General features: G+C 44.6%; 1 protein-coding gene across 4 annotated transcripts in view; it reads right to left on the bottom strand.

Annotated features, from left to right (window-relative positions):
• LOC132467755 (F-actin-uncapping protein LRRC16A-like) overlaps window positions 1-14,968 on the bottom strand; it is a 69,997-nt gene that overhangs the window by 22,139 nt on the left and 32,890 nt on the right. For 2 of the 4 annotated variants that reach the window (XM_060065290.1, XM_060065293.1), the window contains exons 11-21: window positions 14,703-14,797; window positions 13,877-13,963; window positions 12,164-12,267; window positions 10,126-10,203; window positions 8,557-8,633; window positions 6,480-6,584; window positions 6,035-6,104; window positions 4,341-4,352; window positions 3,801-3,882; window positions 3,253-3,352; window positions 2,979-3,033 (exon numbers count right to left, since the gene is read on the bottom strand). In XM_060065290.1, coding sequence (XP_059921273.1) covers window positions 2,979-3,033; window positions 3,253-3,352; window positions 3,801-3,882; window positions 4,341-4,352; window positions 6,035-6,104; window positions 6,480-6,584; window positions 8,557-8,633; window positions 10,126-10,203; window positions 12,164-12,267; window positions 13,877-13,963; window positions 14,703-14,797 — 865 coding nt within the window. The remainder of the gene's footprint in view (window positions 1-2,978; window positions 3,034-3,252; window positions 3,353-3,800; window positions 3,883-4,340; window positions 4,353-6,034; window positions 6,105-6,479; window positions 6,585-8,556; window positions 8,634-10,125; window positions 10,204-12,163; window positions 12,268-13,876; window positions 13,964-14,702; window positions 14,798-14,968) is intronic. The other 2 variants (XM_060065291.1, XM_060065294.1) reach the window with 1 other exon arrangement.

The raw sequence follows: 14,968 nt of genomic DNA, 5'->3' as shown, positions 1-14,968 counted from the left end.
ATGAGCATATTTGGGGGGAGGGAATAAACAGGAATAATGAAAGACTGCACCGTTAATATTTTTTTTACATCGCAAGCGTTATTATATTTCACATTTCATCCTGAAGAATCCATCCTTCAGGGGAAGCAACGCACATTAAACAAGACATCGGAACGGCAGTGAATTGATGATAGTGCAGTAACGGTGCAAGGTCCCTAGCTAATGTTGCAACTTGCCCCTAATCTCCCAATAGGACTGCAGTGGCCACTGCAACTAAATATCTAAATATTTCTCAAATCCTCTTACTAGGTAAAAGGATTAGATCCCTCTACTGCTTACTGGGTTGATTTGTGAAAAGATTTTCCTGAAAATATCTATAAAGTTCTCTCACCCCTTCGGGTATAAAAACAAATTCCCAATTCTAATTTTGGCTGTTGATAATATCTTGTCAATTATTTATCAAAAAAGGTATATACATAGGAAGCCAATGCTCTGACAGAAACATGATCTTTAATAGGCCAACAATAGTATGGCTATTTTATGAATAATATATCCTTTGTTTATTTATATTGATGTATCACTTAATGTACGCACTTATTGTGCTTAACCATCTTTGTTGTGAATGGGGAATTGGTTAACCTAGCTATTGTAAGTGCTTGGCCGTTGTTTCTATGAACGTCCTTACTGTATCGACAGTGATATATTGTTGGTTCTCTTTCTTCTGACAAACATAATTAGTCGCATTGGATAAAAGCGTCTGCTGAATGCCCTAAATGTAAATGCAATGTTAAACTCAATTAGTGACATAGCATCAGTACAAATATGCATGCAACATATATTAAAGAGATATATATTTCATTGTTTTAACAGATATTAAAACAATGAAATATATATTTTGTTTTACCCCCCTATCTATTCCATTGCACTTTAAATAATATTCAGCGTTGCTATTATGAATACACTGAGTGGCCTTGACATGTTATTGCTTTAACCCATATAAAAAATGTGTATCTCTGTTTGCAGATGCAGATAATCTATGTTCCCATCTACCTCAAGGCAGAGGCATCTGCGTTTGTAGGATCTGCTCCCCTCAAAGCCCAACACTGCGCATCCCATGTGTACGAGTCTGCGCTCAGAGCCAGAAGCCCAGCTAGACGGGGCTGAATTGAGGCCACGGCCAATAAACACAGTGGGGTATATCTAGACCCTAAGGCACCTGTGTGTGTGTGTGTGTGTGTGTGTGTGTGTGTGTGTGTGTGTGTGTGTGTGTGTGTGTGTGTGTGTGTGTGTGTGTGTGTGTGTGTGTGTGTGTACTGAGGGGGTTTCACCTTTTTTTGCCATAATGTGAATTTCGTAGTAGTTCCTAGTTACAAGGAAATACTAGAAAATCGCCATTATGGCATAAAATTGCCGTAATGCCAAAAAACGAAACGGCAAATACTTCCACACGTCAAAAACGGTGGTGTAAGGCCATCTGGCCCGGAGACTAATTATAACTTTATAGTGGACAAACAGTGGACGGACTCAACTCAATAAAGTAATTGAAAACCCCTTTTTACAATTACAATTATGTGCATTTAGCAGACGCTTTAATCCAAAGCGATTTAATACCCACATTGAGTCAACCATGCAAGGCGACAGCCGGCTCGTCAGGAGCAGTTAGGGTTAAGTGACTTGCTCAAGGACACATCAACACTCAGCTAGGAGATCGAACTAGCAACCTTTCGGTTACAAGACAACTGCCCTACCTCCTGAGGTAAGCCGACCCTTTCGTTTTGCCTAGGGGCTGTGAACAATTCCCCAACGATCCCCAGGGCTCTAGTCCCCTTCCCTGGTTCCAAGACCAACCCCCCCGACCCAGGTCACCACCACGTCTCTGCGTCGGCCGCAGGTAGATACGTGTGAAGTTTATTTCTTTAGGATCGGCTGTCACAACATCACAGGACTGTCAGCCGAGAGCAGTTCAATATCACCTACCACCTTTACCGGTGGTCGAGGAAGGGAGCAGTAGCAGGGAGGGCAAGCGTGACGGAGAAAGGTTCTCAGGGATGTGTTGATGTCTACCAATTCGCCTGAAGAAGACCCAACAGGGTTGAATCGCTGCGGACACCTTTTTAATTAATAAATATGGGAGCCTAGGCAATGCTGCAGACACTACATTTCTTTCACTTGATATATACCAAGCCAGGGTTATATCTGAATTATTCGATTATAAATTTCGCTGAGCATTAAAGTCAGATTTAAATTATTTTTTGAAACCTGGACCCTATTTCCCGATCTTTATGGACCAATGCGACAAAAAGATTTGAAAGTGTTTAGCGACAACATTGCAGCACCAATACTCAACAAAAGGCTGCAATTTAATCCTTCGGGGCAATAGCGCTCCTTTGGAGCACTCCGTCGGTGTATGTCCTGGCATGTTCTGCCACCGACAGGCTCATTATAACGGAGTCTCGCTCGGGGAGGAGTCCCACCCAGGGTTAGGCTGTTGCAGGAGGAGAAGGGTGGCAACGTGAGCGCGAGCTGGAGCGAGGACGGTTCTCCGTACGGTGTAATATATCATCACAAACGTACTTCAGTTAGAAGAGTGGGAGCCGTGTCTATCTACCGTTCAAACTATTTCAAAACGGCCTTCAGATCTTAGCCCTCACTCACTAATGAGTTGAGTGATCTCGTGCTATTGTGGAGTTTGATCACATTACGGTTCAACATCTGCGAGGCAAATGTTTGAATAAATAATAAACCTCCGGTTTTAATGAGCTTCGCCAGACTGGAGGTTCTCCATTGATGTAAATGGATGATGGGGTGAAGTCCTTTACAGTTGCCCTGCCATTCCCATGTGCTAAACAACCCACCGGTGCTACATGTTACATGGCAGCCCGCCTACCAGGCTGTGAAGGAACAAGCAGCTAATCAACAGTCATCGAGGCAAAGAGGAAGAAAAACACATTTGGCTTGGTCGACTCAGAACCAGAGTGACTGGAAGAGGCCCCACTCACCGAGTCTTCCTCCTGGATCATTTGGACCAGGTTGTCCAACACTGGAGCCAGATTTCTAACGGAGACGGAAGGAACGATGTTACAAAGGCAGTACGAGAACGTCATGGTTATTGGACATCGAGTACGAATGTAAACAAATGTTTTATTTATTTATTTTGTCTGTGAATATCCATTCTATATGTGTCTGCAGATATAACTTGCAGACACATTGCAGATTAAATATTTTTTCGATCAATATTTTTCTCAGTTTCCGAAATGTAGGTATAGTTCTTACTTGGACTTGATGTTGGTGAAGTTCTTGCCCAGAGACAGGTGTCTGATGGACCGGTTCTTTGCCAGCCACACCAGCAGAGTTGAAAGGTCTGAATCCAGGCCTACACAACAAGGTAAAGCAAGTTTTGCAGAAAAAAATTGCACTGCACTGTACTTTGCACGACAATCAACCATGGCTGGTAACACTGCCACTCGGTCACTTTACATTTGTTACTTATTTCTGTTACTTATCTTTACTTATTTTATTTATTTTATTTTTTAATCTATTTACTTTATATTGTATTGTTGCTGCTGTGTGTAATAACAATTGTAATAATAATTGTACTATTGTCTACTTGAACAATAAGAATGTAATAAAAGTAATTCTGATTCAAGTTCTCCATCATTTAGTAACAGCGTTGCTTTCACTTTGAATGTTCCCAAGAATTTACTTTTTCATGTCATCATCACATATTGCAATTCCGTTGCATTTAACCTTAAAGCTGCTATCAGCGACGTTTGCCCGGTATTGCAAAGATTGCTGATTTGAGAGCTCTTGGTTCTTCTCACCGTTATCTGAGATGTCGAGACTGGAGATGTTCGGGATCTCCGCAATGCAACCTTCTAGAATCTGAGACCCTCCAGACCGAAGCTACGACGCAAGAGGAGGAGAAAATATGTTAGATACACTGAAAAAGTATGCATGGAATACTAAAGACCAAGGCGAACACAGCATGAAGTATCTGGAACTGATGCGCTTGCTGGAACAGAGATGATGATGTCAACCCAAAATGGCCGTCAGTGCCATAGCAACGATGTTAGGGATGGTGAGTGAAGCTCTCATGATGCGGTTAGTTGCAGCAGTGGCACACCCATGCAGTCGTGCATGCATTTCAATGTCCAACTGAGCTGATGAAGAAATGGCTCAATAATAAACATGCTTACAATAACAAAATCATAAGAAAACATAAATAATAAGGGAAAAAAAACATGAGATGTTAATCGGTCAAACAGAACAAAAGAGTTTGTTAACATAGAATGGGTGAAAAATGAAAAGCTACCATAGGAAAGACGGAGGAGACCATGTCAAGCAAGCAGCCGGTAACTTACACAATGGCCAAGCTTATAGAAGCGTGAGGAGGGAGGGGTTAGGGAAGGTCACATGTTAGAGAGAAGCCAGCCATTAAGCACAACAAAACACATGTTCAAGGGCTTAAGATCAGAATTACTCCGAAGGGGAGTTTAGAATCATTCTAATGTGCATACAAATGCACACATGCACAAACACATACCCACGCGCATGCACGTGTACACTGACACACGCACATGGGCACACGCACATGTGCACACACACACACAAATGCATAGTCCCATTTGCACACGTCAATAGACAAACGAAAATACATACGTGCATATACAAACAGAAAGCAAATTACCGGGTAGGACCGGCGAATATATAAAATCATCACCTTGCAACACAAAGCTCAGCTGGAACGCTTCCATTGAATGGTTCATTAGACCGTACAAATAGCGCTGGGAACTCACATGCTCATATATAATTTCTCCAATGGCTGTGAAGATCTCTAAGAGGGATTCTAGAAAGGAGCTTCCTGTGCAATTTGCATTCATGTGTTGTCTTTGGCAAAGCCATTCAATTCAGTGTGTGTGTGTGTGTGTGTGTGTGTGTGTGTGTGTGTGTGTGTGTGTGTGTGTGTGTGTGTGTGTGTGTGTGTGTGTGTGTGTGTGTGTGTGTGTGTGTGTGCGAGCTCGGTGACATGTTTCAAAACGGAAACAGAATTTGCCCCTCTTTCACTAAGCTCTTCACTTTGCTATTCATCTCTCTCTCCCTCCCAAGTATATCCGTAGAGAGGCTTTAACAGTGCCACTGGCCTGTCAAACTATTCTGAAGAGGGGCCCAAAAAGCTCATAGCTCATCCCTTTCAACCTATTAAAAGGGCACTTTAAAATTAAGCTGGCATTGGCAACTTTACAAAACCATTATGATTTGATTACCCTCCTGCAGCTAAAATAGACTTCCTTCACTAATATATTTCACACACACATTTCTTAATTTTATGTATAAATGACATTAATTAATAAGCACTCCCCCCCCAAACAAATATACAGCAGTGCAATCAACTCTTCTCTAATGAAATGTAGTTTTGATCAAATGTTATTTTAATTCTCATACACCTATCAAGACATACTTCACAAACTCAAGTGGTTTGTGGCTATGTAAAAACAGTAAATTAACAACTCTTGAACAAAGCTCAATACTTAATGCAACCTAGCCCATAGAGATCACAGTCAGGAGACACCCTGTGGTCCTAGCAAGCTGGAAAACGCTCTGTCATGAACCCTGGCCTCGCCCTTTCTCTGATGTCATTGGGGACTTTCTAGGGCTATTTTTGTTGCCAACGCACATGATGGGTTGGGCTTACATGAACTTGGCTTATCCTCTTGTCTAAATCTTGTAGTGAGTTGAGGACAGCGCTTTTGTTTACTTTTTAAACTAAACTAATCAGAGTCGTGGAGAGGTGTTGGGTTTATATGCGACTGTGGCCAGTGATGGGGGTGAAAGCTTTCGAATATGAGGGGTCATTGCGGACAATAACACAGTGCTCTTAAGCAACTGAAACCTCACTTGTGGAGGTGGTACATTCAGCTCTTATGAAAATCTGAGCACGCAAGAGCACTGATAAATTAGCAGTAAGGACCCCTCATTAAATCAAACCTCAGAATGACCCACTGATATGAATCATTCTTGTGGATGGAGTGTGGTGTGGCGTGTGTGTGAAAGCTACCTCACAACAGCTTAGGTCTAAGGTGACTTCCTTGATGTTGGGGTTGCTGGCCAGGCCCAGTAGAAGAGCTCTAAATGGAAGGAAAGAATACAGGATTAGGGTGTAAGAAATATACAAATGAAACAGGGCTTTTAGACCGAGTACTTTAGAACCCTAATGGACACTCATAATGGAACTTATTATTCATGATTGCTTCCAGATTTTTCTTTTGCTAGAATAAAAAAAATCAATCCACTGTTAATCGCATTAAGAAATAGTTGACCAGAACTTAAATTTGAATAATTGGTTGCAGTTATATTCAGTGTTTTTCTATTAACTTCCTAATTGGATGTTATAGACAATGTCGGCTCATTCCATCACGGAGCTGCACCACTTGGACGTCAAGAGGACCTGGGTGGAGGGAAGGGTGGTGGTGGTGGTGGAGGTGTTGGGGTACGGTTCTTACTTGAGGGCCTCGGGGGGTAGCTTGGTCCCCGAGAGGTTGACGGAGCTGAGAGAGAAGGCGCTGCTGAAGAAGTGCTTGAACGACGGGGGCACGTCCTTACTTTTCCTACAGACAGACACAAAGACACAGATATCAGAGAGAGATCAGAGACAGAGAGATCAGAGAGAGATCAGAGACAGAGAGATCAGAGAGAGACAGAGACAGAGAGATCAGAGAGAGACAGAGACAGAGAGATCAGAGAGAGACAGAGACAGAGACAGAGAGATCAGAGAGAGACAGAGACAGAGACAGAGAGATCAGAGAGAGACAGAGAGATCAGAGAGAGACAGAGAGACAGAGAGACAGAGAGAGATAGAGAGAGAGCAGAGAGAGAAGAGAGACAGAGACAGAGACAGAGATCCGAGAGATCAGAGTGAGATCCGAGAGAGAGTGAGCATTTCTAGCATTGTATTTGGGTGTTTTATCTATAACACAAAGGGATCTTGTAAAACACCAATCTATTCAGCAATGTAGAGTCAGCATCATACACTGAGTTTTAAATTGAATGTTAAATTGAACATCTTTCAAGTCAAATGTCCAAAGAGATTTAACTAGAGACCTGCGCCTCTCCTATAGACCCACAGCTTAGACTAAAATATATGATGTTATAGCACAGAGCACCTCATGAAAGAGAAGAAAGTACCAGCCTCGTGCCCAGCGCGAATAACTTGTACTGCAAGTGCTCAACATGCGGTCCAACGGCAACACCCGACTAAGTGTGAGCCGTCAACCGAAACAAAACAACCCAAAACACAAACACAATCAATAGAGACATTTGATTGGCTGATTAACCGATGGCAACACTGGCCTGCTTCTTCGCTGGGATCCCAGAAGACATGATAAAGGACACCACTACTGCTGCTCATCCCTCACACCCCCCCCCCCCCCCCCCCTCCACTGGACAGCCTTACTCCCGGGGGACGGACTGTAAGCAGAGATAAGAGTGGGGGGGTACGCCACTACCGCACCCGGCCCATCTGTCACACACGTGGTCCCACGCACAAAGGCAGGCGCATCTATGTCTAACGACACAGTAGTCAACACACACACACACACACACACACACACACACACAATACCCTCTAGTCCCAACGCACAAAGCCTAGCATTAGGCTGTTGTTGCACACCTTCACCAATAGATGGCGCACAGTACAACAGGCCCACTGGATGTATTGATGAGAGGAGAGGGGGTCAGCAGGTCAATATTAATGATCTGTACTAATCTGATTGTGGGTCATCTTTGAATTAGCCATAAACATTGTTTTGATTTTGGAACGGTCCAAATTGTTACATGTGGAAACTATTCTGTAGTTGCCAATATCAGCATTATAAACTGCCGGGTATTTAAAAAGAGGGAAAACGGTGAACTCAGCAAAGTACATATCACATTGTCAGGGATCTAACTGTTCAAAGCAGCAAGAAATCAGCGGCATCAAAACCGATAAGGTCTGGCAAAGATTTGACTGGCTGCCATAGATAGCTTTAAAACAGATCTCTCCCTATGAGCTATGTGGAATCATACAAATGATGTGTACCAGGGAGTTGCACTCCAGCAAACCAATGAGTGCCATTGACTCCGATTATGGGCAGGGCAGGCAGAAACCCATGTGAACACAGACTCCACACAGAAAGGCCTCGGTGGAAAGGCCTCAAACACAACCGTGGTGGCCGCGGTTGGCCTCAAACCGCGAGCTCTCTCACTGTGAGGCACAGGGCGAACCGCCAATTCACACCGCTGACTTACTACGTGCTCGAGGCAAGCTATGAGCGTGTCATTTGTGAGAAATGTCATAGCCATCCGTCAGCTATTACTCCTCAATGGCAGAACCACTTAGGCAGGGCTACGAGCAGGAAGAGGGAGGGGACGTTGATTGGTTTTCAAATGTGCTCTCTTCCGCTCTTTTCTGCTTCCTCCTCTTTACAGCTCCCTACCTTGCTAGCCACAGAACCTTTAATGCTACGGCTTATATGCACTATCCATCGGTTACTACCAGGTGCGTCTTTTCACCATTTCACAGCGTCTCTTCATGCCGCTCACCTGTGAGGGAAGACACTCTTGGACATGTTGAGGACGGCCAGGTGTTGGAGCGTCCCTCGCAGCAAAGCCGAGCACACCTGCAACAGAGACGGGCCAGCATGATGCGTGTGCGTGTGTGTGCGCACGCCAGTGTGCGTGTGTGTGTGTGTATGCATGTATACGTGGGTTGGTCCAAACCAGACCCTGCCACAGGAAGCAGTAGAAGACATGACTCGACAGTTGTTTACGTTGAAAATGTACTGCATGTGATTACTAATAGCAGTAGGAGTAGGAGTACTAGTATGCTCTGATGTCATCATTTTGTGACCAGACCTTCCTAGTATCCACCCTCAACTCGTATGTTGTAGTTACTGATTGGCTCAATATGGTTTAGTGCAGGGGTCGGCAACCCTAGGCACGCGTGCCACCACTGGCACGGGGCAGCATAATCATTGGCACACTTGAAAAAAATAAAAAATATATATTTATTTTTTATTATTATTAAAAAAATTCACAGCACAATGCGGCAGCATAATCATTACTACCAATGTTTTATTAGCACTTTATTCTGTTTTGGGCATTTCCTCCCAGTGCAAATATGTTTAAATTAGTTACGGATAGCAGTGTTCTGAAATGGGATCAATTAATAGTTTTTAAACCAATGTTGTGAGTAATAGAGAAGAAAATATTAAAAATACTGTTGCAAGTGGCCTGTATGCATCGCCTTCACATGGTTTTGCAAAGCTGTACATGTCTTAAAGATATTGACTATATTGACTATATGGAAATATAGTCTTCCAGGTCTTCTGGAAATTTGAATTTTTTATATATTGTTGCTTAAGGCACAGTCTTTAACGAGAAAATGTCAAACTGGCACTGCATGTTGAAAAGGTTGCTGACCCCTGAATTAGGGTATTGGAGGGGGAAAGATTGCACATGAGCGATAGAGAGTGAGAGATATAGAAACAGAAAGAAAGAAAGAAAGAAAGAAAGAAAGAAAGAAAGAAAGAAAGAAAGAAAGAAAGAAAGAAAGAAAGAAAGAAAGAAAGAAAGAGAGAGTGGGCAATCATGCATGTGAGCGGTTGAGAGAAAGAAAGAAAAAGGAAACGGAAGGATACATGCATGTGTGCACACATGTGCGTGGATGCATGTGCGTGCGTTCGTAGGTGCGCATGTGTGTGCGCACATGTGTGTGCATGTATGATTTTATGAGCCAATCCATATCTCCCGTGACAGGCCTGACAGCTGGCTACGATGTCGGGCTAATCAATGTGGTGTATTTGGCTCCCAGACCCGTGTCGATACATCACATGCAGTATGCAGGGGCAGCAACACAACGACGTGATCGGATGTATAACAATAGAGGCCGATCACTAGAAAACAGAGCCGTCTAGCTGCTGCTAGAACTCTATTTTGTTAGGCTGGTTTGACCAGTGGTCTGTAGAAATGCTTTTGCTTAGGAAGGATGTGGGGGTGGACCGGACTGTAATGACTCCAGCGTCTCAGACATATCGCGTTTCTATGATAATACGTTTCAATAGACCTTAATCCCAGACTTTTTCCGAGGCTGACGATTGACTGGCTGCTCACCTGGTCCAATGCGCAGTCGGTGTTGGAGAGGTCCAGGGTGACCAGGCTGTTGGGCTGCGCCAGGAAGTGGTAGAAATGCTGCAAATGTGAACACAAACAGAATAGGAACAGGAGAACCATGAGAATCCATAAGCGACAGCACCAAACACTGTCTGGACTAGGGATCGACCGATATGGATTTTTTTAGGGCCGATACCGATTTTTTTTCATCAGCCTTAGCCGATAACCGATATGCCGATACCGATTTCCTTGAGCCAATATTTGGAGCCGATAATAACCTGGAAATCCAGAGTTCTCGCGAGGGCACAATTTGAATTTGCTCAGAGAGTCACTCTGGGAACGAGCAATATACTCGTGTATATTCTGGGCCTCCCCTGGCCCAGAACATTAATCAATCACATCGATGTATCAATATAGGCGTGCCAAAAGCGTTGCTGTTTTACCGACCGGATACGGCAAGAGTTATCTATTGGTTAGCTCCGCTGGTCTGGATACGTCACCCCTTGTATTCTTTTTCGATTGGCCGTAGTGTTATCCAATGTGTGTTATCCAGTGATATTTTCACTGCTTGGTGCCGCCCCTCGAGTTGGGCCATTTTCACTCATTGCCGGACCCTAGAGCTTTCTAGATGTGGGTCTGGATTTCCAGGCTAAGCCTCCCTCAATTTACATCATAAAAATGACACAATGATGATAACAAATGTTACAATGTCTCAATTAAAAAAAAAATGAACATTTATTGAACTGTTTGTAAATCATGCCAAAAAAATAAAATATATATATATAAAAATCGTCCGATACTGATGAAAATATTGGCCGATACTGATACAGGTAAAAAATGCAAATATCGGCCGATATTGAACTGTCTGAAAATCATGCCAAAAAATAAAGAATAATAAATAAATAAAAAAATCGTCCGATACTGAAAAATATTGGCCGATACCGATACACGTAAAAAATGCAAATATCGGCCGATATATCGGTCGATCACTAGTCTGGACAACAACCCCAAAAAAGTAGGGGTGTTACATCAGTCAAAGACATCACGTCATGTTTATACCGAGAAAGAGAAGGAGCATTCAGTGTCCTTCTATTCCCAACAGACCTGAAGGCATTTCCTGCCAGCCGATTCCCCCGACATAGAGCCAACTCAGTGACACAACACTTTGTCTGGACTTGCACCGCAGCCTCTGCACTCAGGGAGGACAGGCCCAACGGTGAACTCTGGGTCAGTGAGTCCCACTGTCTGGTCCCTGTCCACCTTGTCAATGACCATGAGAAGCATGTGGACCATTCTAGCTCTGATCAATAGGCCAACTGATGACCAGAGATGACCCAATGTTGGCCAGTTTTTGACAAAGTTTGTCGTATACTTATGGCTTCTATCTAAGGTGAACTCAAATCATAATGATATAGCATAAAAAAAAACTTCTTTAAGTCATTTATTTTAACGACGGATGGCCATGACAGTATCTTTTTACCTATGGGTGTCCTACACAGAGGGGGAAGGCGGTCACCTGACACTGTCAGTGGGGGAGAGTGACAGAATGATTGACTGCTATCTGAAAGAGCCAGTGCATGAGCGGTGCAGGCCATCCATCACGTCCAGAGCCATGCTGCAGCTTCAGTCTCTGTCAGCGTCGATGACACTCACTCAGAACAGGGCCGAGCGGACAGGTGAAGGGATGGGGGGAGACGAGACGAGGGGTGCACCAGTATATGTGAGTGCGAGAGCGAGTGAGTGAGTGAGTGAGTGAGTGAGAGAGAGTGTGAGTAAGTGAGAGAGCAAGTGTGTGTGTGTGTGTGTGTTCGAGTGAGTGAGTGAGTGAGAGAGTGTGAGTGAGTGAGAGGGCAAGTGTGTGTGTGTGTGTGTGTGTGTGTGTGTGTGTGTGTGTGTGTGTGTGTGTGTGTTCGAGTGAGTGAGTGAGTGAGTGAGTGAGTGAGTGAGTGAGTGCATGTGTGCGTGAGTGAGTGAGTGAATGAATGAGTGAGCGAGCGAATGAGTGTGTGAGCTTGTTTGTGTGTGTGAGTATGATCACCTGCATCTCGTCTCCTCTGAGGACATTCCCTGAAAGGTCCAGATGGACCAGGCTGCTGGGGATGGACGGGTTGGCACTCAGTGACTGGCAAAGGCTGTTCACCCCTACGGGACACGCACACACACACACACACACACACACACACACACACACACACACACACACACACAGTGTTAGTATGTTGGCAGCGTCTTGCCGGTCCTGAGGCTGTTTTGTCAGCTTGAAGGAGAGAGGAACCGAGGAAATGAAGACGGAGGAAAGGAAGGGCTCCGGGGCAGAGTTAATAAACTACATGCAAGAGACAGGGCCGATACAGTGCTATATACAGCCGCCTTCCCTACGCTCAGTGCCAGACAAGGGTCTTCTGAGGCACACTCAAGGCCACACTCATGTATGTATGCATACAGATATTTAAAAGCAAAGGAAATACAGGAGTGTATAAGCATCATTGTGTGCATGGAGAGAGCGAATGAGAGTGAGAGCGAAAGAGACTGACTGAGAGTGTGAGAAAGGGAGGGGGGGGAGAGAGAGAGAGAGAGAGAGAGAGAGAGAGAGAGAGAGAGAGAGAGAGAGAGAGAGAGAGAAAAAAGAGAAAGAGAGAGAAAGAGATGCATTTGCGTGCATGGCCTGCTTAATTAAGTCAGTCTTCATGGAGACATGGGATAGCAGTTTAAATCCACACTGATAAGCAGACAGTATTAGATTAGGGGGTCACTTCAGCCTGAGCGATGCGGCACATGCCCCAATCGGCGTGACAACACTCGCCTGCACAGTAAGTAGATACAAGAAAATCTTAAAAAGGACAGCACTGCATATAAGGAGCTCCATTGCATTGCTTTGAATGCCTTGAGTTGAGCTCTACCGCATGTCCTGCACGTGAGCAGTGCAACGACGTTACACTTGACCAACCCTGTGGCCCCACTTGCCCCACGGAACATAATTGTGGTGTTTTGATTGGCTGAGAGAGTCGGGGGGGGGGGGGGGGGGGGGGGGGGAAGACATGTGTAAGATTCACTCCCAAAAGAACCGGATTGTCTACCATTGGCACGGATTCTAGACTAAATACTATTCACAGAAGCCAACCACAACTGAAACGGTGATGAGACGCAGGATAGCCTCTCCGTCTCGCTCGCTCCTCCGGCTCTTAATCTCAGGCTCTCTCGCCCGCTGACATTCTGTACTAGCACAGTATCTTTTGTAGACACAAGCGCAGACATGAGGGGATTTATTTCTTGTGATACAGGGGGGAAAAACCCACAGCAAAGACCAAAGGAATCCCTGTCGGGCAGTCGGGGAGAGAGAGCGGGATCAAACAATGCACCGTCTCTCATCTCATCCCTTTCTCATCCTTTATTTTCCCTCTTTGGGGGAAATTCTTTCTCTGCTTTTAACCCATCCGGGAGCCGGTGAACACATGGGGGCACACCAGAGCCCCGGAGCAGTGGGCAGCCGCAGTGCGGCGCCCGCAGAGCAGGTGGGGGTGACAGGTGCCTTGCTGAAGGGCACCACATCCACGGATGAGGACGTAGGAGAGTGCTGCACAACTACTCCCCCCGTCCACATTTTCTTCCTGCCTACCAGGTCGGGATTCGAAACCGGCCACCCTCCGGTTACCGGTCCAACTCGTTAACCAGTAGGCCACGGATGCCCCCCCTCTAGCACCTTGGGACAGCTGAGCAGACACGGGACGTCATGGGGGCACCAGGCGATTACCTTTGGGTGACAGGGAGGTTTTGGAGAAGTTCAAATGCTTGAGTCCAATCCGAAGTTTGGCAAACTGACCCCCCAGGGAGATGATACCTGCAGACAGACAGGAGGAGGAGGAGGGAGAGAGGGACGGACGGACAGAAAGAGAGAGGACTCAACACGTTGTATTCACAAAGTGTTTCCATTGGTCTCTTTGTCAGTCCCAGTAATATAAATTGAGCTACAATACACTGATTATTTTTAGGTATATCTCTCCATGAGTTCATGCTACTGTGTAATCTATGGGTACTGCAATCATAAAGGTCTCACAAAATCGAGTGCGATAACTTATTGACTGAAAAGATGCACATTGCATTGGCGGACGGTAGGGCTGAACGATTTGGGGAAATAATCGAATTGCGATTATTTTGACTAATATTGCGATTACGGTTTAATGTGCGATTTTTATAATTTACTAAGTTCCTTATGTTGTGTATTATTTACTAAAAAATAAATCAATCATTCTTTAGTATGACCAGCACAACATTGGAAGCAGTCAACATAAAAACTGCTCTTTCCTTTAGGCCAGGCCGATGTGTTGAGATTAATTTATATTATAAACTTCTTTATTTAACTATTGAATTGTAAAATAAAAAATAAAATAAATGAATCGTACTGATTTCCAGTCAGTAACGGTAACAAATCTTTTTTTTTTTTTTTGCGCAGCCTTTGCGATTTGCATATCGCGTTCTATTACAACGCGATTTCGATTTGAATTAGATTAATCGTTCAGCCCTAGCGGACGCCGGGCAGGAGAACAGAGTGTGGAGCGGGTCGGAGCGGGGCGCAGTACCTCGGTCCTCCAGCGGGTTGTTGGAGAGGTTGATGGTGGTGAGGGCTGAGTTGGGGTGGTGGGCCAGGGAAGATGCTAGCTTCTGGGCAAAGTCCCTGGATGGCATTTCAATGACTTGGTCATTATACATCAAAACTAATAAGTACAACTATAAACAAACAATAATAGCAGATTAGCATCATTTGAATTGTTTCAATGAATGATACGGATAATATTTATAAATGTGCCCACACATATTGAACATAATATGGGATAACATAGTCACC

This window comes from Gadus macrocephalus, chromosome 11, assembly GCF_031168955.1.
Source record: "Gadus macrocephalus chromosome 11, ASM3116895v1".
Lineage (NCBI taxonomy): Eukaryota > Metazoa > Chordata > Actinopteri > Gadiformes > Gadidae > Gadus > Gadus macrocephalus.
This window is presented reverse-complemented; position numbering and strand designations above follow the sequence as displayed.